Source organism: Platalea leucorodia (genome assembly GCF_965183815.1).
Source record: "Platalea leucorodia genome assembly, chromosome: 6".
Lineage (NCBI taxonomy): Eukaryota > Metazoa > Chordata > Aves > Pelecaniformes > Threskiornithidae > Platalea > Platalea leucorodia.
The window spans coordinates 73,646,355-73,671,553 of NC_138828.1; the positions used below are offsets into that span (position 1 = coordinate 73,646,355).

A 25,199-nucleotide genomic window follows, 5' to 3' on the forward strand; every position below is an offset into this window, starting at 1 on the left:
TTAAACTGAATCTTTTCAAGTACATTGAATTCCAGAGAACAAAGGCTGTCCTTACTGCCTTTTAAATGGGGAACAGGTAATCTTGGTCACCATGTGATGTCGTCATGAGAATATGAGGGTTAAGTTCAAACTAGGTGGTCGGCTTTGAAGTTCCAGGTGCTCCCTCTGTAGCCTGGCCTTTAATATCCTTCCCTTTAACATCCACTTTCTGCTCTGTTTTGAAAACAAGAGTTGCTAACTTTTTGCTATGCTTGCACACTGCACACACACGTATTTTATGCACCCGTTCTCTTATGTCGTGCAACCTGGTGGTGAATTCCACAGGTATTGAAGAAGCAGGGAGCTTCAGAGGGCCTTTCTGTGCCACAGGGAATACTGTCTATATTTATGCTGTCAACATTGTTAAGGATCAAAACATGCTGTTGCTAGTTTTTGTTGATATTTGCACTCTGCTGTCCCTGGGGTTGTAGTTGCTTCCTCTAATGATCGCATACAGTCCCTGGTCCCTGGAGTTCCTGTGGGCTCCTTGTATTCCTAGGGCTTAAACGAGTGCTTCAGTAAATGAACTTGGGCCCTGCAGCGTTTTGTTTGAAAGTAACTGAGTTGTAGGGACCTTCCTACCTAGCTCACCGTACACTGTGTGCCAGGGTTTGTGTACAGTGTTAGACGAGGAGGAGGCATTTGGAATAGTATATTTGAAGACCAGCTTGCTAAGAAGTGAGCTTCTTAAAGTAGTTTGTAAAAAGTGCTGCGGTGGTAGGTATAAACAAAGTCCCAGAGAGGAGCATGTTCTTAGCACTTCACTCTCTGCTGAAAGGAGTTTCACTTGAGATTCACGGTCTTGCAGGTTAAGTGTGTAAACCTTCCCTTTTGAAAACCAAGGATGAACTATGACAGGAGAAAGCCAGATTGCTTTGGGTTTGGTCAGTGGATGGCACACTTGTGTACAACGTGGAAGAACAACCACCTGCATGGTTTGTACGGTCTTTCTGCTTTCCAGCAGCCTAATGGCCGTGCAGGGGCTCTCAGCCTTCATCTGCAGGTTTAGCTCTTTGAGGGCTCCTCTGGGTAATGGGATACAAGTTCGAGCTACCGAGAGAGGAGATGAGTCAGCATAGTTTTTGTTCAAGTTGTTGACATTTGGTAAAAGGAGAAACCTTGCTTCTTGAAATGGCAGCTGTGCTTGTATTGAATGCTGTCTGTCATCTGAGAATGTGTTAGTTTCTCTGAACTTGCAAAGACAGAGTTTGCTCTGGATATGTTAGTTAATATTTGCAGCTGCCTGTAGACATAGTACTGACAAAAATTAAATGCCTCTGGTGCTTGGTCACGTGCACCTAAGCTGCTTGCGTATCAATTAAGGGTAAATTTTCTATAGTATCAAGAAGATGCTTAGAGAAGCACCTGCTTTGGAATGTAAAATTATTTCTTAGCACTCTGTAGATTTATTTTTCTTTGCGAGACCATATGCATGTGTGCACGTGCACTATGCGTGAGGTTGTGTGTTCCATATCAGTTGTGGCAATATCTGTGGTGCATTATGAAGTGTTGGTGTTGGCTTGGGGCTGCAGTTGAAAATTGAGTTACAGAGGAGATTGAAGAAAGGAGAACCCCGTTGGCTTGCTGCCTGTCAATCCTGGCACCTTCAAGGGCACTTGGGAATGGAGTGCTCCTGCCCTGCCTTCTTGAGCACTATGGTGGAGAAAGTTTCCTGGACTGCTCCTCTGGCTCAGTTGCTGTCTCTTCAGCAGATGGAGACTCTGAAAGGTCTGGTTGTTTCCTCAGGTTGTTACATGGCTCTTGGGGTGTGGCAGGAAGATCCAAACTAAGAAAAAGAGACCGCTTTCCTGCTTGTTTACACATAGCTTTCCTCTTGAAAGAGCTTAAGGCATCACAGGTACCGTGCTAGGTGGAGTACTAGTGCTCTCATTTGGCTCCAGGTTAGCACATGAAAATGGATTATTGCTTCTGAAAGCAGCTGTAATGCTGACTTGCTGACAAAGAAACCAGACATGTTGGTTGTTTTCAAGTGTCACATGTACTTGTATCAGCTCCAAAAGGCTGGAGGTCTTTCACATAGAGCATGGTTTTGCATTCATTTTCTTCATTTAAATATATGCAGGAACTTGGTTTGAGAAATAGTGTGAGCACATCATTGGCTGGGAGACTAAAGAGTCAGCGGCTTTTCTGTCCCTTTGCCCTAGTGACCCAGAGTAGCATAGCGTAATGACTTTTACCTTTGGACTTTGCTTCTGTATGGTATTGCTGAAACACAGACTTTTTAAATGCTTGGGTTTTTAAGCAGCTTTGCTGAATCAGGACCGTTGTGATCTTACTGTAGAAGTTGTACTTTTCATTTATTGTTTTCATTTATCATTTTGGAGAGTGAGGATGAGGCTTTTTATGGTTACACGCAGAGTGACCATAAAAAGGATTAGGACTATGTTCAGTTAAATAATAAGCCATGCGGTTGCCTTCCTTTTGAATGGACTAGAAGAATCCTAAGTCTTTACTTAGTCCACTGCTGTGAATATTGTCTATTTTTCCAGGAATCTGGATCCTCTTTCTTTTCAGGATGCTCCTAGAAGTTTTTGATCTGAATGTTCTAAGTAGCAGGAGAATAGGGCCAGAGAATAGGGACTACACATGAAATAAAGGTCTTTAAGAAGAATATTACGTTTTACTGTTTCCAAAGAATCTCTGTATTTCTGAGAGAAAGCTTCTGAAGCAGGATTGGTATCATATATATGATTGATATCATATATCATTGGCATCATCACCATACATAGAAGCACAAGCCTAGTCCAGACTGGCCGTACTTGTAGTCTGAGAAGAAAAAGGGCTTAAGTTTCACAATAACAACTTCAGCGATAAGTCTGAAATCATGTAACTTATACATTTATATCACATACACACACATTTTGAGGTGACTGGTCACACTCAATTGGGAGTTCTGAACTTAAGGAATTAAATCCATTGATATGATAGATAAGTCACCGGAGTTAATGAATAGGGCCCTTTCATAATGCCATTTGTTGCTTTTAATGAGAGGACAGCTTATTGTACTTCTCTAATTTTGGTGTTAAAAGGATGGTAGAAAAATAAGGAGCGTTATACTCCTCAATTATGTTGATTTCCCACTTTCATCTCTCCAAAAAGGGAATTCACTGACCATAGAAGGGAAGAGAAAGGATTAAAATAATCAGGATTGAGTAATCTGAGATCTTAAACTTTATATATGATGTTGTCTCCTCTTCTGTGCATGTTTTGTGTTAAATGAAGCCCATGAGAGTATAGGCTGTTCAGGAGGAGACAGACTGAGAACAGGACTGAAGTGTGTAGGACGAGGGACAGAAAGAGCTGGATGTGCTGTGGGGGAGGATACAAGTTCACTGCGTTTAACCACAAATGAACAAAAACTAGCTGAGCTGCAGGTGGAGTTGTCCAGGGGCTGGGAGGAAGGACTCCAGAAACCCAGCCTCTGAGGGAGGGAACCCGCATGGACACCCAGCACAGGCTGCTTCGCTGCCCTCTGGGCGGGCTGGGCTCCCCAGGGCTGCGGTTGCCAACCCCCCGGGATTCACCCTCCTGTTGGAGGGAAAAGAGGAATTTGGTAGCAGTTTCATCCTTCCCCCCCCCCCTTTATCTGGGCGCGTTTTGAGCTGACTGTTGTCAATAACGGGCATTTAAAAGGGGAAGACAAACAAGCTTCTGTTTCAGTGGTGTGGGAAGCAGCATAGGCACTGAGGATCTGTCTTAACATAGAATCATAGAGTGTCCTGAGTTGGAAGGGACCCACAAGGACCATCTAGTCCAACTCCTGTCCCTGCATAGGACAACCCCAAAATTTACCCTGTATGTCTGAGGGCGCTGTCCAGTTGCTTCGTGAATGTTGAAGCCTGGCGCCATGACTACCTCCCCGGGGACCCCGTTCCAGTGCTCCACCGCCCTCTGGGTGAAGAACCTTTTCCTAATGTCCAACCTAAACCTCCCCTGGCATGTCTTCCTGCCGTTCCCTCGGGTTCTATCACTGGTCATCAGGGAGAAGAGATCAGCGCCTGCCCCTCCTCTTCCCCTCGTGAGGAAGCTGTAGACTGTGATGAGCTCTCCCCTCAGTCTCCTCTTCTCCAGGCTGAACAGACCAAGTGGCTTCAGCCGCTGCTTGTATGGCTTCCCCTCTAAGCCCTTCACCATCTTTGTGGCTCTCCTCTGGACACTCTCTAGCAGCTTTGTATCCTTTTTGTGCTGTGGCGCCCAGAACTGCGCACAGCGCTCAAGATGAGGCCGCACCAGTGCAGAGCAGAGCGGGACAATCCCCTCCCTACACCGGCTGGCAATGCAGTGCTTGATGCACCCCAGGACACGGTTGGCCCTCCTGGCTGCCAGGGCACGCTGTCAGCTCACGTTCAACTGGCCGTCGACCAGAAGCCCCAGGTCCCTCTCTGCGGGACTGCTCTCCAGCCTCTCGTTCCCCAGCCTGTACGTACATCCAGGGTTGCCATGTCCCAGGTGCAAAATCTGGCACTTGGCCTTGTTAAACTTCATACGGTTGGTGATTGCCCAGCTCTCTAGTTTGTCCAGATCTCTCTGCAGGGCCTCTCTGCCCTCGAGAGTGTCAACGGCTCCTCCCAATTTTGTGTCATCGGCAAACATGATGCTGGAAACTATTTCAGCAGCCTATGAGGCATTCAGGTATACTCATCTGATGGGTGCTTTAGTCTTCACAATATGGTTTTGGATACTACTTATTTGAAAGCCACTTTCTGCCTACTTGAAATGAAAGACTAGTGGTCCTCCCCTCATCTGTACTTACTATCGTGTCTCTGTGTAGAACAAAAGAAAAGTTGCAGAATTTTTCTGAAATAAACATTCTCTCTCAAAGCAAATCTTCCATAGGTGCAAAGTTCGAGTTCTACAAAGGCAACAGCCTTTTCTTTTGGCAAAGGTTGAAAATTGTTGAAAATTGAATGATACAGTTTTCTGAATTCCTATCCTCTAATTCACTGGCAAGCTTTGAACTTTGTCATGTGGCCTCTTCTCCACTGGGTGTTGAACTGAAACTGTCCACATTAATTTTAATCCCTGTTTTCCCTTTATGCATGAAATAATATAATTTTTGTTTAGAATTACTGTTCTGTTAGTTCTTCCTTAAATTTTGCACTAAATCTTATTTGAGATGCGGCCCTTTAGAATAAAGGGAAGTTGCTTTTGCAGATAAAACCTGCTTTATTTAAGCTCGTGTTTGTGAGAAACTGTTTTCAGTTACTCAACAGCAAAACTAAGAGGCTTGTTGAAGTTATTTGTTCGTTATGGAAGTTAAATGAAAATCTGCTCAGCAGTACTTTGAGTTTGGGAAATTTTTTTTTTAAGTAATGGTACAAAACGATGCAGTTAGTGACGACTTAATGTGATCCAGTTATTATGTAAAATAAAGTCAAATGTGTATGTTTCTTTTCTAGTGGCTGATGTGAAGCATTACAAAAGTCTCACAGCGGCTAGTCAGTGAGGTTTGTAGCATAGGTGGGTGTTGGACATTGCTTGCAGCATTCAGCTATAATGCTTTTTTCCCCTGTTCCTTCCTCTTCATCTCCTGTGTGAGGCTGCCTTTTGGAAAGCTTGCAGTTGTTCGGTTGTTCATTCGGCATGCTTGCTTTTGAACAGAAAGAGTAAGAATTACATACATTGTGATAGATGTATATAAGATTTCAGGAGCTAATTCAGATGAATGAAATTAAGGTCCGTTTTCATGTGATTCCTTGTCTATATGGAGGTTTAGTGAATTAGTGGGTTAGATGGACTTCATATCTTCAGTTAATTCGCAAGAACTTTCCTGATGTTTCCCTGTGTCAGAAGGAGCTGTGAGAAGTGGACGGGCACTGGGGAAGAGGGAGAACATCAGCACAGTCACTGCTCGTGTCACTATCTGTCTCTCTATCTAATCAAAATACCGTTTAATGTTCAGCTGACTTTTTGTTCCCTCCCCTGCTTATCAGCAACATCAACTGTTGTCAGTTACTGCAAGTACAGAAATGATAAACAAAAATTACTCTGACTGTAAAGAGTACTTAATTCAGGGTTGACATTGTGAGGGAATGTTATGTACGCTTAGAAATTCTGAAAAATGCAGTGAGCAGGGTGAGATTAGATGGAATAAATATCAATTCTTGCTCCTTGATTGTTATTTTTTTAATACTGTCTCCCTTTCTTTCCCAGTGTTAACATAATCTGTGGGGAAGCTGGAGTCAGCATTAACTTTTTTTTTTAAACGTATTTATAAAGGCTTAAACGAGAAATGGTCTGTTAATAAAATTCTATGTATAGATGAATTCTTGTTTAACAGAACGAGTATATGGAGACCACGGGTTTTCTGGGGCAGGAATATATGTTTTTATGCCTTGCTCTGGATATTCAGAGTTCTGTTAAATAAATGAGTTTGCGTGCAGGAAAAAAAAATAAATCTATGAATTCTTCTTTCTGAACTGTTAATCTCAATTTGGACATTAGTTACATTGCTGTTTTAAGGAGTTATGCATATTAAGCCTCTTTTCCTGGTCATTAAGTGCGCCAAAAGTTTTCGAGCCGTATGTAAGAATACTAGAGAAAAAAACCCTACAGTAAATGAGTCATTCACACCTTACGTTGACAACTGACAGGATAAACACAAGAACTTGGTAACAATCATGAGGTAAGACAAGGCTTTTACTTAGCGGTCGGACTCCCCTTTGTGAGCTGCAACCTTTTGCAAGTAGAGAATCGCAAAGCAGTTTAGGTCAGAAGGGGCTTCTGGAGCCCTCAGTGCAGGGCTGACTGCAGCACTAGATCCTGTTCCTCAGGACCTTGTCCAGTCAGTCGTGAGCATATCCAAGGACAGAGTTACCACAGCCTCTCTAGGCCACGTGGGCCAGGATTTAGCCACTACACTGTGATTTCCCCCCCCCCCCCCCCTTTTATCCAGTTGGAATTCACCTTGCAGCAGCTTGCTGCTTTGCCTCTTGTTTCTTCTGCTTGCATCTCTGAGGATGGTCATCCAGGCTAAATGGAGCCGCCTCTCTCAGCGTCCCCGCTTGTATATCGTGGGCCTCAGCACCCAGCCGTCATAGCGGTCATCCACTGGACTTCTTCCAGTTTTTGATCTCTCTATTTTAGTCCAGGGGCCCCAAACTGGGTATAGATATAGTCTCATGGCTACCAGGCAGAGCTTTTAATCATTTTTTCCTCTTGATCTTGCTAATACAACCCAGTCCATGTTTAATCTTTATTGCTGCAAGGTCTCACTGCTGGCTCAGGTTCAGCTTTTTGCTTAGGATGACATTTCAGGTATTCATTCCATTTTTGATTTGTGTGGTAATAGTACCACATGATCAATGAAGAAATCTGCTTTCAGACTCTGGGAATAGAATTTTAGGTTCTTCTGATAACATTAAGATAACTGGGAATTTTGCCAGCTAAAAAAAGAACTGTTATGAATAGCTGGTTGACTCTAATAGTTCGAACTTGGACCCAAATGTTGCTGTTGTGTGAGAGTCCTAACTTGCTGAAAGTCCCATTTCTGAGCATTCTGCAGCATCAGCGTGGTAGGCTAGCACTGCGCATCATCCACATGCAAAGTAGTTGTTGGTTTGCTACAGCCAATCCTAACTGCTAAACATGCAGGATTACTGTCTGATTTATCTTTTCATGTCTTTGACGCTTCAGTGGAGGCAGCTCTGCTTTGTTCTCCTCTGAAATGATGACTACCCTCTTAAAAAAAAAGATAAATACAGAACATTGTAGTCTTGATAAGTAGTTTATCAAACCCTGCTTTTTTTTTCCCAGAAATCTAAAGAGAGATTTCAAAGTTACCCTATTGCAAGCTTTCAGGTACCCTGTACCGCTAACTTGTGTTGTATTAGTCTCCGTCAACTGTGGAGATCTTTTTTGAGACCTGCAGGTATCTGTTACATTGTAAGTAAGTGTCATTATTCTTTGTTTTTACTGAATATACTGGAATGTCAGTGGTTGGAAAACTTTGTTTATAAAATGTGATAGGGATTTATAAAACACAATTTGTTATTAGTCACCTCTTTCATAGGTAGGTCAACTTCTAGGCTGTCTGGCTCTACTTCTGTTGGATTTGTTTATCCGTAAACCGAGCACTGTTCTTCCTTTACCTTGACCTTTGGCAATCTCTCAGAGATAAAATTCTGCAAAACCTGCTTTTGTATGTGATTTTGGAATCTTATTCAAAGCGTAACTTTGGACTTGTTGATGAAGGTTCTTCATCATAGCCAAAATACTTGGGCTTTTTTGATGATATTTTGTTCTGGGTTTTTTTGGTGTTTTGTTTTGGTGTTTTGTTTTTTTTGGGGGTGGGGGTGGTGTTTTGTTGTTGTTTTGTTTGGTTTTTTTTGTTTTTTTTTTTTTTTTTTTAATAAAAGTGTAGGTTGACTGAGAGGTGATCTGGGGTTGGGAGGGGGGAATGCAGGAACTGGCAATCACTGCGTCTAGTGAATTATTTCTAGAAACCAATGTTATCTGGTCATAGGTACTAACTGTTGGCTTTTGCCTGTGGAGAACGTAGATTTAGGGCTCTTCAGGAGATTTTGGTAGGTCTTCTGAGAAGAATTTCTTCTCAAGTCCATCAATTCCCTAGTCATCGTGATTTATGTGTCTTGTTCCTCCACTAATCTGGTAACCAAAATTGCTGTGACAGAATACGTTGATGATTTTTCAGGTTTATTTTCTGTGCCTCTGGAAATTGTTTAAGTGGCTAGAGTGCAAATCTGGAACATCTAGAGGTGAGAATCTTTGTTCTGTTTGTTGAGGGTAAGTTGTGAAGGTTATCGTTAGCACAGAATACAAAAGGTCATTGAAGGATGAGAAGAAAACAATGTTGTTATTCCTTTTGCCTAAATTCCATAATAGTGTGAGAATGTTTCCTAGGTAGCGTTAATTGAATTTGTACTATGCCAGGTAAGGTGGCTGGACACTTCTGCTCACAATGCAGCAAATACTTAATAAAACTTCTCTTTAATATATTTTTTGCTTAGTAGGTGCTGTACGTTACTTGACATGTTCTGTTTCAATGTAGTTTCCGGATGCCTTGAGGAATGATGTCTATGGAGACATCTCATATACTGTGCTTATGTGCTTGACATGGGTTTACCTAGTTCTCATGATTAATATCTGCTTACTGTCAAACTGTTTAGATAAAGTCCGTTATGCACTCCGGTAAGACTGCCTTTGCATAGGCTGAGGGGCTCAAGACCTTTGTGCTCTCTCCTTGTGTCATATAGATCTATCAGGAAATTTCAGAACCTTCTTCCAGAAGCAGCTGAAATGAACTGCGGCTTGCAGTTTCTTTCCTGCTTCTTAAGAATCCATGCGAGTCTGATACTCATTTGAAATTGTTTTTTCAAGATAATTTTATTCTACCAAATCTGAACCTTTTGAACTTTCCCCACTGCCCTTATTTTTCATCTGCTCTACTCATGAGACTGGTAAGTCCTTTCAGTTGTCAATTCGCATGACTATTCTAATTGTTTTGTCTTCTGAAAATAACCTTCTTAATTGAAAGACTAATTAAACTTTGAATGTGAGCATGCATCTTGAGAGCAGGAAATGTATGTGTTTTTAACACTCGTAACAAAAATGTACTTGCAATTGAAAATTAGTTTTGTGTAAATGCAGGTAGAAAATTGCATCAGTCTTTGCATGAGTTGGATCATTTTCTAGGTAATTCTCATGCACGTTTCTTCACAGCAGCTGTCTTTAAGAGTAAGGAACCCTTTTATTTGCAAATATAATCTCTATGCTAGGTCAGTGTTAAAGTAGTCTACCACAGAGCAGCATATGCCGTCTCACTTTTGTTTTGCTCACAACTATCATTCCATGCTGCATGCCAGTAGTTCACGTAGCGTGGTCTTTGGAACTTCGTCCAAGGAGCCATGTCAACATAGTAATATCAAAATAGTTAAAAATCATAAAGTTCAGATTTTCTGGAGAGCCCAAATACTCTTAATCACGACAACTCCAAAGTCCTAAGCTCCTGTACGCATTTATTTCAGGCAGCTGGTATATCTTGGGAGTTCTGGGCGGGGGAAAAACCCCTGTGCGTTGCCTGGAAGTCCAGGTGTGTGGCGGGTGTGTGTGTGTGTGTGTAAGCCTCGCTCGACTCCACCCTCTGGCAGCTACTGTGTGGGAGCCCATCCTTTTTTCCTGTTGTTCCAGTGGCACGTGCCAGAGAAACAGTTCCTTGACTCCAGTGGTACCAAACTTCAGAGGTATCTCAAGCAGCACAGTATTGAGCCTGCCTGGCTGGAGGAGACTTTGAGACCTTTCAGGGAGGAGGTTTACAGCTGACTTGTAAGATCAGGACTAAATTGGCAACAGAAGCCGTGGCAGCACTGTCTCTGCTCCTTTTAGTGGATAGGTTGGTATGCTGAACTGGGGGGAGTGCTGGGGAGGAGTGACCTCTTGAGAGCTGACTTCACGTAGGTGGCTAACCTTGCTTGGGACAAACCACAGCGGAAATGTGGAAGAAGTGAATGCTTGAACGCTTGTGGAGCAGCGCTATAAACTCTTTGCACGGCAGTAGTTGCTGGCAGTTACATTACAGACTTCTTTTTAGAAGGAGAATTGGACTGAACTCTAGATAAACTGGCTGCTTCTGTGTTGATGCGGGACTTTGTTTAAAAGTATAAGCTTGAAAAAGCTGTAATAGATGTTTTATGGATAGGTTTGGCTTGATTACTTGCTATTGATGTGGTTCTAATATTTTTTTTATTGTATTTTTTTAATTTGGTTGAGGCTTCAGCCTGACCATGACAGCACACAAAGCTACATAAATACTGGCAATATATGAATGTGCAGTATGTATATATGGCAACTATTCAGTAAGTTTATCTTAGCAGTGCTTATAGAACCAAAATGAAGTGGTTCTTAAGTTTTATTAAAAAATAAGGTTTTACTGACACTGCTGAACTTATCTGTTGGTATTAACTCTTCCTCTCTTCCCCACGAAAAAGGCAGTTGGGCTGATCAGTATACAGTAATGGTGCAGTATGCGTATGTTCAAGCAAAAGATTGTTTGGTCCCTCTCTTGTATCACAGGATGCTATTTGTATGTATGTAAACATTAAAGCTGGAGTTAGAATTAAATTCTCTTCAGGCAGGTAATTTCTCTCCACAGCCCAATTAAAATAACAAGGTTAAACAGCTGTTTGGTGCCAAATACTGTTTTTAAGGGACGGTGCAAAAGTAATTTTCTGCTTGAAATGTGATCTCAATTTAACTTCTGTCTTGGGTTTCCTAAAATAAGCACCTGCAGACACTTAGTGTAAAATAGTTTAACACGTTCAGTAGGAATGCAAATGTAACCCATGACACTTTAATGGCTCCACACCAATGATACTGCAGACATGATGCATCATGTCAGATATTCCTGTTAATATCCCTGTTGTAAATCAGCATGATGTGCTCTAATGGTTGTGAAGAGGACAAGGAGACTGAGATAATGATCAGCATGTGATCTTTTCTTTCCAGGCATGTCAACCCTTTCTACATTCAAGATCTCAAAATAATTTTTGTATATTAAAACACTTGTAATTAAACTTTGACATCTTTTACCCTAGAATTTCTGAGCTCCTCTTTGGGGTGAAAATGTGTGTGTGGGGGGGTTTGTGTTGTGTGGGGTTTTTTTGTTTGTTTGTTTGTTTGTTTGTTTTCAAATAGAGAATCTTTGCTCCTTGTTAACCTATATTTTCTATTAGGTAAGATCTCTTTAAGGTACCTTTAGAGTGGAATTTTTTTTGTGAATTATATTTGCTTGGAAGTGAGACTGCTTAGTACTTTTTTTGAAACTCCTAGGGAGCTGTGTAAGCAAGGGAGGAAAGGAATTCCTGTTTGTGCTGTGACAGCAGAAAAATGAAAGCTTTTGCTATGAATTATTTGCTCTGGTATGTACCTATCATATGGCGCATATATATATATATATATGGCAGAAATCATTACTTCCTTCTAAGGGAGTTGCATATTTTAAGGGTCTGCTTTCAGTCCAGGACTCTCAAGTAGTGGCTTTATCTGGACCCTGTGGTGTTGTCCTGATGTATTGTAAACCTCTGCAGAAATCAGACCAGAGAACATTCCATAGTGTTGGTGGTTTTTTTTGTTTTTTGTTTTTTTTTTTTTCCTTAAGTTTTCTAAAATTAGGTGCAAAGAGAGCGGCATCTCTCCTGCTCCTTCCATGCCAGTACAACTGTTACGTGGTTTACCTTTGACTCGTTCCAGTCTGGGGCAGATCAGGTTTTAACAAGGTTGGGTGTCCTCAGTCAAAGCAAGAACAGGTTGTAGTTTGTGCTTCTACATCTTGATGTGCCAATTTGTGGCTTCTGATAACATTGTGCCTTTTGGGAGTTTTGAGACTTTTTGGAGTGCATGAAGAGTGTGGACACCAGCAAAACACCAGGACTTAGGCACAGACAGAGAGCAGGGAAAAAGAGGAAAAAGGAGAGTAAGTTGCTCTGTAGAGAATGGGAATTGGATATTGACCATGCCTGGTGCTTTCATTTCAATATCTATTTTAAATTAAAAAACAAAACAAAACAACAAAACAAAACAAAACAAACCCAAAAAGTGAACTGGAAATCCCTGACATAGTACCAAGAGAGGAAGAGATGCCTGGTGCCCTAGAACGTACAGTGGAAATCACGCGGACAGAGAAGAGTGCGCTGAGCAAGCACTGTGCCATCTGCTTGATAAGCTGTGGAACAGATTACTTATTGTGATGCTCCCTCTAAAGGGAAAACAGATAGTTTGGATTGCAGAATTGAATTGAAAGCAAGTATGTGAGATTGACTTTCCAGGTTTAGTTCATCTTACGCAGGCATTTGCAGCAGAGAGCTATTATACTTTATCATTCCAATTCATCTTTATTTTGCCCTGAGGATAAAGACCTACTGCTGCTCTTAAAATCCCTCCGAGGAGATTGGGGGAATTGTTGCTTGTATATACCTGTGCTAGCAACCTCTAATGTGGATAGAGAGAGAAAATTGCCTGTTAGTCCTTTAATTTTCATGTTGTTGCAGTGTTAAACGAACTGTGGTGAAAGCCTTTTTAGTTGTGAAAGAGAAGATTTGAATGTGCACAGAACTAGCACACAGGTGTGCCTCCTTGTGGGGCTCTTTCAGGCATCCCTGATGCTAGAAGTTCTTGTTTTCTCGGAAGACAGTATGTAGTCTGGAATTTAGTTTGCTTGCTTATGAAGTAGTAACAACCTGAAAGAAAACTTTTTGCAAGAACAGCCAGCCTGTCTTGCATTGTATATCCTATTTACCTGCAGTGGTTTTGATGATGATATTCCTGTAATGTTTTCCTTTTTTTTCTTAGATATATTTTAGAACTTGCTTGGTATTTGTCCATTTTAAATTAACTAAACATATATTAAAAGAATAATCTCATATCTGTCTCTCTTTCATTTTATTTCCTTGGTAGCTGTCTCAAATGATCCTATAAATCCATCATCTGAGGGTGTCTTACATACATGTTATGAACTTGGGCAGGGGTAAGAAGATAATTACATGCAGAAGCCCTTCAGGGTACTAAACGCTCAAACAGAATGTATTTTTATATTGCAAAGGTGAAGGAATTGCTGGTGAAAAGAAAGCAAATTCAACTGAGAGATCTTTCTTGGAAATTGTTTTTATGATGGTCTCTTTTTCCCAGCACTAGCAGTTGTAGTGGTAGCAGTATAGTCAAACTTGTTGATTAATGCTCTAGGTAGCTTATAAATCTCTTACAGCTGTAATGATGAGCTACAGGAGAGCTTCGTAACACTGAAATGGAGTATGCTAGTTATAGAGACAAAGGAAATCTTTGGTTTTGATCCAGTAGTTTACCTATAGAATTATAATTTTGTGCTTTGAAAAAAGTGGAATGAGGGAAGACATGGCAGTATGTTTCTACGTTTTCCATGCTGTTCTTCTTTAGTGTTTTCCCTACAATTGTTTCCCCTACATCTTTATACTACTTTTTATTTTGTGTGAGGTGGGGTAGGGGAAAGCTGAAAGGGGTTTGTAGAAGTACAGCTACTACTTAACTTTGACATTAGTTGTTATTGACTTGTGTGATTTCTGTACCTAAACACTTTGTTCCTATCTTTTAATATGATAATCTGTTCCTGGTTTGGGTTTCAAGGTAACTGTACCCTTGTGATACGGAAGCATGTAATCATTTGTGTAAATATATGCATATTTAAGGATGGCAGTGCACGCTATTAACCTTACAATACATTCCAGCGCACTCTGATGTTTGTGCCTCAATTGTTTTTCTTGTATTAAACATTTCTCCCGTATTCCAAGCAATATTATCTCTGTTGATGTATTTATGATATTGTGCATGTTAGTTGATCCAAAGTGGCCAGGAAAAACAACTTTTTAGTGTCCAGGTCATACCTATTACAGATGTGTATTCAGCCCTTTTAGAACATGAAGCTCAATACAGTTTTGTTTCCCAAACTGCCACACTTCATGAATAAGAAACAATCTGTACTTGGTGGGTCAACCCACTGGGCGTTAAGGTAGTAACTGTAAGGAAAAGCAGTAATGCCAGTCTGGAAGCATCTGTGGTATGAAAGTGCTATAGCTGCCTGCTGATTGAAGTAGCAAAAATGCTTTTGTCTCATCGGAATTGTTTTTTTTTTCTTTTAAATGAGGGAGCGAAAGCCTATAGTCAAGTTCCCAGGAAAAACCTACCACAAGGTGTGTAAATAATTGAGCTAACCTGGACATATTTGAATATTTACTGAAAAAACAGTAGGACAAAAGAAAATCTATTACTTTAAATCCTGACATGCCATGGGTGTAGAGTGTCTGTTGTGCTCTTGGAGGAGCTGAGTGCTGCCAAAAGCATGAAGACTGGTCTGTACTGTATGTCCACTTTTGGAAAAACATAGTTGTTGCGAGAAGACACAAATCTGGCATATCGCTTTATGATTAAAAACTAGCAATGTCAATAAAAATAATTTAATTTTCAGTGGCTTTCTGTCTAGCTTTATGACTGTTACTACAGTGTTTAAGCTGGTTGATTTGAGACATTTCAGAGAGACTTCAGAATGAATGTGTTTCGATAGCTGCTTTTAGGGTTATTCAGGAGAAATAACCTTTCATGAAAGCAGATCAAATACAGTAAAAGGTTACTGTGTCTGCAACTTTTTTGTGATTTTTGGTAGTGTTTTGTGTTGTAACAGGCGGGTGGAGAATGTTTATGCAGCAAGAGACTTAGTGTCTTAGTCTTACTTTGAGAGTGAGGCTGAATGATCTAGAGCGAGGCTAAAAAAGAAGGCCACTTCTAGAAAGTTACAAATGAACTTTTTTTTTAATCTACTAAAAATTCTTATTTAACCAACTCCATTGCCTAGTATGGTGATAATACTGCATGATGTACCTCTTGAGGATGGGAAACAGTGCCTGTCAGCACAACCGCAAGAGGAGCTGGAATATGTGATTGGGATACATAAGGTTAGCAAATTGTTTATCCTTCTGTTTATTATAATTAATCAACCCTTTTGCTTAATCAAACTTTTTTTTTTTTGTAGGAATTTGTTTACCAGAAAGCAAAGTGCAAGATTTGAAAAACAAAATGATTTGGGATGGAAGTTGTTTGGAAAAGTACCTCTCAGAGAAAACTCACAGAAAGATCCAAGGAAAATACAAAAGGTATTTGTTTAATTCTGTGCTAGGATTAGCAGTGAATGTAGAAGCCAATTAAGTTTATGATCTGTATATATGACTGTGAAGCCTGTTTGAGTTGCGCACAATTTCTTAGACTGTCTCGAAGAAGGTTCTTGAAATTTTACTTCCATTATAACAGTGCTGTTCAAAAGAATGTGTTCTACACGGTCATTGCATTGAGTACTCCATGAAAACACATACCACTTTGGTATAAAGCATTTCACGTGAAGATTCAAAGTATAGGAATGCGTATTTGTTTTTTATAATCAAGCTTAGTAGGTATTTTGAAAATCTTTCAAATTTCTTGTTCTACGTTTCACTGGTTTGTAGCCTTTGCGTCATAGACCCATCTATAACATGCTGTTTGAAGGGAAATTGTGTTCTGCTGGGCCTTGGCTTATTTGTGCCTAAACAGCAATTAAAAAGACATAAATTGAAGATAGGGTGAATGGTAGAGTGCCAGAAACTGGTGTTGGAATGCTAGTTTCATCCATTCCTTTTTTTCTGAAGTATTTGCTGTTTGGAGTTGAAATTTTCCATATGTGGGCCTTGATGAACATTTGGTTACTGACTTGAAATGTTGGAACAATACAATACAGTTCAGGATAGGTGAATGGAATAAAATATTTTTTTTCCTTGTACAGTATAATTCAAAAAGGAGTGTGTATTGAAATTGTTTATTGAAGTGGTTCCCTGAATAGAGAAAAACTTTAAAAGCATCAGAAACACCGAAGAATGTAGATTTCTCCCTGTCTTCATTGCTGCTGAACTAGTTTTGACATTGGTTTTTATGTGTGTGTCTGTTGCTTATATTTGCCAGTAGTTAGATCCATGATTTGTCAAATTTTAGCAGCTGTTCTTGGGGGCGGAGCAGGAGGGTGAAGAGATCATACAAAAATCTTTTCAGGCCTTCCTTAGGGTGTCATAAGAGAATAAAAAACACGGTGAAAACCCCTTTTCTCCTTTGCATATCACTTCTCAAGCTATAGTATTATAACATTGAAAACATAACATTTCAGAGGACTGGTTCTACTACAGATGAACACATTGCTAGTGAATCAAATAACCTGCCTTCCCAGTGGGAAAAAAATCGTATGAAATCCAACTATGTGGTCAGTAGTTTATGAGCTGCTCTTTCAGTGAGAAGAAGACATCCTCTTCCAATGTCTCACTTGATCTGGGATTTTTTGGATTGCGTATAGGCGTTCTATGTGTTTGGGGCTTTTGTTGTTTTCATTTGGTTCTCACTTCCTTGTTCAAACCACTGTGGGACTGGAAAGGTTTGCGTGGAGAGAGACCATGTAGGTAGAACTTCAAATCCAGTTTCTGTGTGTGAAATGAGAATGCTGATTTGAAGGGCTGTGCTGTTTGATTTAGGGTAAAGTGCTCTGGCAATCCAGGTGTCTCATGTGACCATTCTTCGCTGTAGCTAGGCTGTTAATTTAAGTGAAGTTCAAGCAGCTTTTTGAAGTTGTCACTGTGATCAACTGTTCAGACTTTATCTACAGCTTATCTTGATACAATTAACAGTTCCAAAGTGTTCACCAAAGATTTTTGATGACATAATTGAAGAGGCTTAATAATCACAGTACTCGGACACTTAGCAGTGTATTTTGTTGTCGTCATCTGTTCTTTGATAAGTGGGTAAATAACTTATTAACACTTTGTGGTTGTTGCTAGTACTGTGAATATTTTCCTTTAGATCCAAACTATCTTACATCGTGAGTATTCAGTGTTCCTAGAACATTACAACTTCGGTTGTATTAAATTTGTTAGAAGAAAGTGGCTACTAAAGAATTATGTGGTACAGCATCCAACTGTTGGCGAGTTTCTGGCAAGACCGCAAGTCTGAAACGATTGTCTCCAATGCCTCTTGGATAAAAATAACTAATCGTTCCTAATTTATTTTGTGCATTCCTGAAGTTATTTTTGACATGTAGAATTTCTGAGACATGGGTAATGCTGTAAATAACTAATCCAGCCTTACCAGCACCCAAAAGCACATCCTCATTTAGGTTACCCCTCACAGGTTGCTTTGACAATGACAAAGTAGCACTTGTGTTGCAGTGTTGTTTGCCCATTTAGAGGCATGCTTTTAGCTCTTTGACTTGTGCCTAAAGGTCTTGCATATGTGTAAGTGGAGTAGGTGACAACATATGGCTATTGGGATGATGCTTGTTGGCCAGCACCAGTTCCTTCTCATTTCTGGAAAAAAAGGTACTAGGCCAGAAGAATAAATGCTCTGGTTCTATTTCTACCTTGAGGTACGCTTTTGATTTCCAAGGCCAGAAGAGAAGGTGCTTAAAAGATCCCTATCTCATGTATTGGAGATATGCAGTGAAATGTGGGTGTTGGGGTAGAAGATGGCTGTGATCAAGATAAATGGTTAGTATCCTAGTAAATTATTTCAGTTTCTGCACTTTTTCCTGTGGGACACGAAACAAGGTGCCTAAACTCTTTCTTTTATAGGTGGATGTTAATTGTCTGCGCTTCATGTATGCTTTACTTGAAGTTTGGCTTGATTTTTTTTTTTTTAGTTTACTTTTCTTCCCAGAAGTGCTAGGGCCTTCCTTAAAGCTCAGTGCAATGGGAGTTACGCTTGCATTATATGAAATCTGCTGTAAACACTAGGGGCCCTGAGAAGCCGATTGTTTGGGGATGCAAAGTTGGTGACTGTTTTGGAGCTGGAAACTCCGTATCTCGATCACCGGTGTTCCATGACTTGACTTCCTCGCTGTCTTATGCAAAGAGATGTGGAAAATACTGTGGAGTGCTCTTACATGAACTTGTCAGTGTGGGAGCTGGATCTTGAGGACTGTGTGGGGAGCTGCGAGGCCCTGAACAACGATGGAAACATCATAATTGTTGATTGAAGGCTGTCAGCTCTATGTATTGAGTGAAGTGTGTAGAGCATACAGTCCAAGTGGAAAATGCCACCCAGACAGAAGGGACTAATTCAAAGTCTAAGTATTGTTTTAACATAGCGTTCCTATATGCTTCAAGAAAACCAAACTGGAGGGAGAAAAGGGAGAGTCAGTTTTTCTGACATCATGGAAAATCAGCAGGGTTTTGATCTCTTGAGCTAACCTAGTGATTCATAGCAGCAGTCACCTGTCACTCCATGCCATGAATTTCTGATTATATTACACAACCGGGCTTGTGCAAACTTGATGAGAAATAGTTAGACGTTGCTCATGTGCTGCTGGCCGCAGTTGTTACGGGTATTGCTTCCTTCCCGTAGTACACTTTATTCCTTCCGTCTTCTGTATGTGCAGGATTATCTGACTTCATTCATAGGATTCAGTGCTCTGACAGACTTATTTCTAGTGTTTTATGCTGCTGACATGATGAACAAAAGAATTGTGCATTGGCGTGCCCTTGTAACTTAACTTTTCATCCCTCTGCCTCTTGAGTATTCATCTGGATTTGTACCGAACAGATACTCAGTGCCCTGTTAAAGGGCTTCATGCCTATTTGCTGGTGGCAGAAAACTGAAGGCTTCGAAGAGTCTGTTACTTGAGATGCCTCAAGTTTGGGAAAGGGTTGAGGTCTAGACTGTGCCTTCCTCTTCAGCTTGTCCCTGGCCCTACTGTTCCAGTTCCTACCTCTGTTGGTGCTGGTACTTGAAACAAGGGATGTTTATTGAGCAAGAGCCTTTCCATTCTCTGGCTGCTCAGGCTTGATTTACTGATTCTTTTCAAGGAAAAAAACCCAAATATATTCATACCACGGAGTCCAGGTCTTCTTGCAAATTGTCTGTTCACAGTGATGTTATTGTCTATGTGGTAAAATCCTCATTAGCCCATAGATTGTAGGAGACTCAATCTGCCTGATTACAGAGGCTATGGAGTAGTGATTCTATTAGCAAAGTCTTGGTCTAAGTTAATTCTGAAAGGCAACTTAGACGAAAGGTGATAAATTCTTCATTGTGATTTTTGCTTGATTATGGTTTCCCATCTTGGGGCGGGGGGAGGAGGGGCGAATCAAGTTGCATGTAACTTGTTTAGACTATCAAAAGTCCTTTGGATAATCTAAGATGCCACAAAATAGCCTGACTATAGTAGTAGCTATGGTTATCAGTTTCTGTTTGTATCTGTCCTCAAGTTCCACACGCCTAGGGAAATCCATCTGATCGTACCTGCTTGGTATGAAGCTCTTTGTGCACAGGAACTAAGGTGACTGAGCCACCAAGTAATCCTTTCTCAAGTCAGCTTCTTTTGCTTCTGGACAGACATCAAAGAAATCCTTTGTGCCAGGTCACGCATTAGAGCCCTGTGACTATCCCATTAATTTGGCTGTAGACTCCTATAGTGAATTCATTGGTATGTTCATGGTTCCATCTTTTGATAGCTTTATATTTTTTTGTCCAGAATGAGATGAACAAAGTTAACTGCAAACTTAGTTTTCTGAAAGATAAGGATGTTTGTGTGTACATTTTTTAAACTTACATGAAGGGAATAATCTTTAAATACATTCATATTGTATGTTGTTCTGATGTTTTCCCCATAATAGTCTCGGCTGGAGTTGAAAGAAATTTGCAAGAAAGAATGCAATTGTGAGGTGTGTGTTTATGTAAGCGCAAAGGGGGGGGAGTAATTGAACTCTGAAGTGGCTAAAGATTGTTCTTAGAAATACCAGTTCTTATTTCCTTCTGGCCTGCTACTTAATAAATAAATGATGAAAATTCCAGACCCTCAAACTTCAGTTGCCATTCACAAGTTGAGCGTTACTATACCACAGCTGAAGATGGCTGTACATACACAACTGAGGCCAGACACAATTTGTAAGGAGCAGTAGTATTTTTTTCTGTGTCGTGGTCTGACCTCTGACCAAAAGAATGGTCAGACAGGTTTTTGAGCACGTAAGCCTTTTCTCAAGTCCTGTAAAAACTTCTAACAGCACTCCCTTATTCAACTAGTATATGTAAGACATAGCATCATAGTCCATTTTAACAATGTGGGAATTAAAGTCACTCCAGCTAAGTTGGTGTTTGGCCTACTTTTGTTGCTGACAGTATACATGAGTGTTTCTCTTTTGATAAAGAATTAGTATTGGTATAGGCTAAGGTTGGATTGCTTTGCATCATCACCAAGAGGTTTTATACAGTTTTTATACAGTTAAATGTTTTAAAGCTTAAAAACTGTCAGAACAAGTAATCTTGTCTGAGAAGCTGGAAGTACATTTGCAATGGAGGTTTACATGATTAATTTTTTGCATCAATTATCTTCAGGAATCCTGCTAGAGCAGAACTGGTTATGCCAGTTGCTTTTATAATTGATGTGTGAAAATGCACTAGAAGTCAGATGACAGTACTTCCCTGAGAGTAATAACCGAAGTTAAATTCTCTTCCCTTCCAATAGACTGTAGAGCTGAGCTAGGCTTTGCAGCCACAGTTTCTTTCAGGAACTCTTTTCAGGATTGGCAAGAACAGCAGATCTCAATACCATATGTTTGCAACTCCCCCCCCGCCCCCCCCTTGGTTTTGTTAGTGAATGCCCTTGAAAAAGAAAGTCTTTAAAAATTCAAGAAGAGGTAACATTGTTCTCAGCATATCATTTGGTTGTCTCCTCTTATGTGATCAGTCTTCGCAGAACTTGTTTGCAACTGGCGAGTCAAGATCTTGTGTGTTAAGAGACTAATGTATATAGAGGAAAGTCAGATTTTAGTGATATCCTAGAAACACCTTACAGCCGTCTTCCCCAAAGGACCAGCTTAAATAAAATTATTTTTGTCTATAGTGTATGTCTCTTCTTTTTTTTTTCTGCAATATGAAAATCCATTTTTTAATCAGTGCGTAATTTTTTTCCTTTCCAAATGTGCTGTTACCCTATGAAAACTGTTCAATTTAACTTCAACTATATGAATTCAAATAAGACCTTAATGGAATGTCTTCATTTTCTTTGAGTTTCAATACCGGTAAAATTCAGCACATATAACGTGAGGCCTTTCAATAACAATCTTTACTCATAAATTCAGGTCTAAATATTTTATGATCTCATTTGCTGACATTCCATATCAGATAATTCAGAATATCTAATGGAAGTTCCTTAATAATAAAAGCTAGCTATGATTTTTAATCCAGGGATTGTCATCTTCCCAAACTTAGAAGGATTTCTGTTCTGAAAGCCATAGTGCGCTCTTAGGGGGGTGGGAGACAGAACGGACTTTTTTCTCCCCTCCCCCTGGATAAGGATTCAAATAAATGAATTGCTGGGGAGTTGGATTCCAGCCATGAAAGCCACCAGTGATGAAAACAGTCTGTCCACCTCAGATGCAGTAGAGAACTACAGGGGTTTATGTGCAGCTGTGGGTAACAAATTTGTCTGTGCAAGGCCCCAGGAGCAGATTGCAGGAGTGCAGTAGGGGAAGTGGCAGCTTCCAGCCAGGCTTTTCAGTACACCTTGCTTGTTCTGCACTTACCGCTACAGCAAAGTCATTTGAGTCGGATTGTTCAGACTTGATAATCACATTAATACAATATTGCTTCTATCATACAAGCTGTCAGCAGTGTGTTCCCACCCCTGCCTGCCAAACTGTTTGGATTTTTTTTTTTTTCCAATCATTCCTATATTTGTTTCTTTCGAGGATAAGGGGAGATGGAAAAGTGTCGTTCTTTTTTGGTACCAGTGATAACGTTTCCCACCTGGCCTGTCTTCAGCTGGAGATGCAACAGGGTTTCTTTTAGGAGTGATGCACTAACAGGAAATCAATCAACATGATTTACCAGTTATGTTTTCCGGTAATAATCAATCATGACTATATGCGGGATCAACATTCCAGTCAATTAAATCAATTGTACTTAAGAGGCTTACTCTGCAGCATATGATAAAGTGAAAATGAGCTCTCAAAACAGCTAAATACATTGCTTGGCTCATAGGTGTTTCTTTTTTATGGGATAAATAGTTAAGCTTATGACAGTACTCGAGGAAAAACCTTTGTAAGTTGATTTGGGTCAGTTATCATTCAAGTCGATCTTCACTTGATTTTTCCCTTTTTTTTTTTTTTTTTTTTTAAAAAAGTTATAATCCTAGTTGATTAATAAAATCACTTTACTCAAAGCGTGTTTTTTGGCTTGGACCTATTAGGTGGAAAAGAGTTGCAAGAGAAACAGCACCCAGCAAGAAACACTGAAAGAAATCACTACAGCCCATGCTTGAGGCAGACAACGATAAGAGCGCCCGTTGAGAGCAGTGTGTTTTATCCAGGGGAGAAAAAAAAAAAAAAAAAAGCCAAACCAAAAACAGAGAAAAGTCTCCCGACTGCTGATGTGTGGAGGTTCTCATGCAGCTCCACGTGCAAGAGCACTCCAGATAGCAGCCGTGCAGCGTGGCTAGCTGCCACGTGTTCAGCTTCCTCTTGCCCTCTGCTGATGGGTGGCAGTTGTCTAAAAATACTGAGCTTTCCTAGGCGTTTGTCTTAACCATGCGTTAGGCTGCATTCAGATGGACGATTCAGGGCCTTTTGAAGAGGAAGTGGTTGGTTCAAGTTGGCTGCTGATTCTGGCAGGAGCTAGATCCACAATTTTGGATAAAGCATTGTCTTCTCGTACTGAGTTTGTCTTTGGGTAGATCACTGGATAAGTCATTGTCACTAATGGCTGTAGCCGTTAATGGCGAGGTGAGTGTTTGCGCGTAGACTTCATTCACACTTTAAAGCGTTGTGGGCTGTGAACTGTCTGGTGCATTTTTTTCTGTTCCGCAGCAGCAGTCCGAGGGTGTAAATGAGTCACTTCCTGTGTTCTCCTCCTCTGGGTTCATTTCTACTTGTCAGCCTTCAAAAAGGCAGGATTTAAATCTGTGCTGGTGTGCCTGAGTTCCTTTTTGTAAGAACAAAGAAACAAAAGCTCATTTGCAGTGCAAGAAGGCATAGTTACTGTGGTTAGCCTGAAACTACCCTATGCTTATTCTTGTTGAAATCTCTAGAAATAAAGGTGTAACTCTGATTTTCCCACTTAAGAGTTATAACCCCAAACTTGCAACTTGCCTTAAAGCATTGCAATTTCATGTCTTTCCTTCTGATTCAATTAAAAATATTTTGATTTTATTGTAATCATATGTAAAGGGTGTCTAATTTTTGTGGAAGTAAATAAAAATAAGTAAAGAAAGGAAACCTATTTTGTCACTTATGAAGTCCTAAAATATCTTTTTTTCCAACAAGAACTGTACTAAATATATTATTTAGCAATTCCAGTAGGCTGTGTTACTCTATAAAGAGTGTGTTGCCCTTGTCCTGACTTGAAAATTACATGCCTCAAACAAATCTACTATCATATTTAAACAGATAAAGCAAGAGTAATAGCTTCCATCCACAGTAAATGAAAGGGTAATTTAATACTACAGCAGACGGATTGTTCCTGAGTATTTTAATAATAAAAGAATGTAATCGGACCCACCCAGGTATCATAATCTAGCAGAGTCTAGCTGTCAAAGTGCTGCTTTTGATGCTCTTGGAACAACATCCCTTATGTTACGAACATGTGAAAGCACAGAATATGTTACGAACATTAGGCTAATAGAAAATAGTAGGCTTTGAGCATCAGTTTTAACAGTTATGGCGAGCTACAACATGTTTTTTGAAAGGGAGTGAGAGGGTTTCCTCCCCCCCCCCCCCCCCCTTTTCCAGTTTTAAAGCTTTTATTTTAGTTTCATCACTCTCTAAGACTCCTCATAAATTGCCTTCGTCAAAAGCCCTGGAAGCTGGAGGGATCCTAAATAGGTTTAACAGGCATTGTTTAAGAATAGGTATCTCCTCTCTGGAATAAAGATACTAAATAGATAGAAGTATAAGCTTTGTAGTTGTTATTGCAGTTCAAAATGTCATCTGCTAGTCTCTACTGAAGGGTCTGTTTCAATGCCAGTGGTATGTTTTAGGGGAAATGCAGTAAGTTTAAAGTTGTCCAGTGAGATCATAAAGTTTGTCTGTCTTAATTGAATCAGTTACTTTGTAGCCGCAGTTGATGCTTAGCATTAGATGGAATATAAATTCACATGGCACAAGGTGATTTTTAAATGCAGGAAGGCACAAATTCATGGAAAAATGCTTGACTTCTGAGGATGAAGTAAACAGCTCTTCCTACCCCCAAGATTTCAAGGCCAGGGAAAACAACTTTTCGGAAGACCTGATACATCGGTGGAAGTTCGTTCTCATTTGTTGTTAAATGAGGATCCAACATGTAGCTGGCATTTTTGTGTCTGATAGTGTTTATAGATAGGTACTTCAACACCTACATCTTTGTGTACCCAGTAAGTTTTTTCAGCGTAGTAGCCTTCCACCATGCATGCTGATAAGCAACACGCAGCAGGCTTTTGGGTTTTTTTTTCCCCTCCATCAGTTTTGGAATGAAAATAGAAGTCTGTGGAGAGCAAGCCTGGAAATACCAGCACGTACTTTTGAATATTGCATCGCACAAACATTCGGCAAAACATTGCTGTGAAGCAAAGCTGGAGATACATCCTTGCAGGCAAGTGTGTTAGCCTCTAAATATTGTGGTGG

At 40.3% G+C, this 25,199-nt stretch overlaps 1 protein-coding gene across 3 annotated transcripts in view; it reads left to right on the forward strand.

Moving 5' to 3' along the window:
- TBC1D14 (TBC1 domain family member 14) overlaps positions 1–25,199 on the forward strand; it is a 76,801-nt gene that overhangs the window by 8,429 nt on the left and 43,173 nt on the right. For all 3 annotated transcript variants that reach the window (XM_082315994.1, XM_082315995.1, XM_082315996.1), the window contains one exon: positions 15,572–15,692. In XM_082315994.1, coding sequence (XP_082172120.1) covers positions 15,572–15,692 — 121 coding nt within the window. The remainder of the gene's footprint in view (positions 1–15,571; positions 15,693–25,199) is intronic.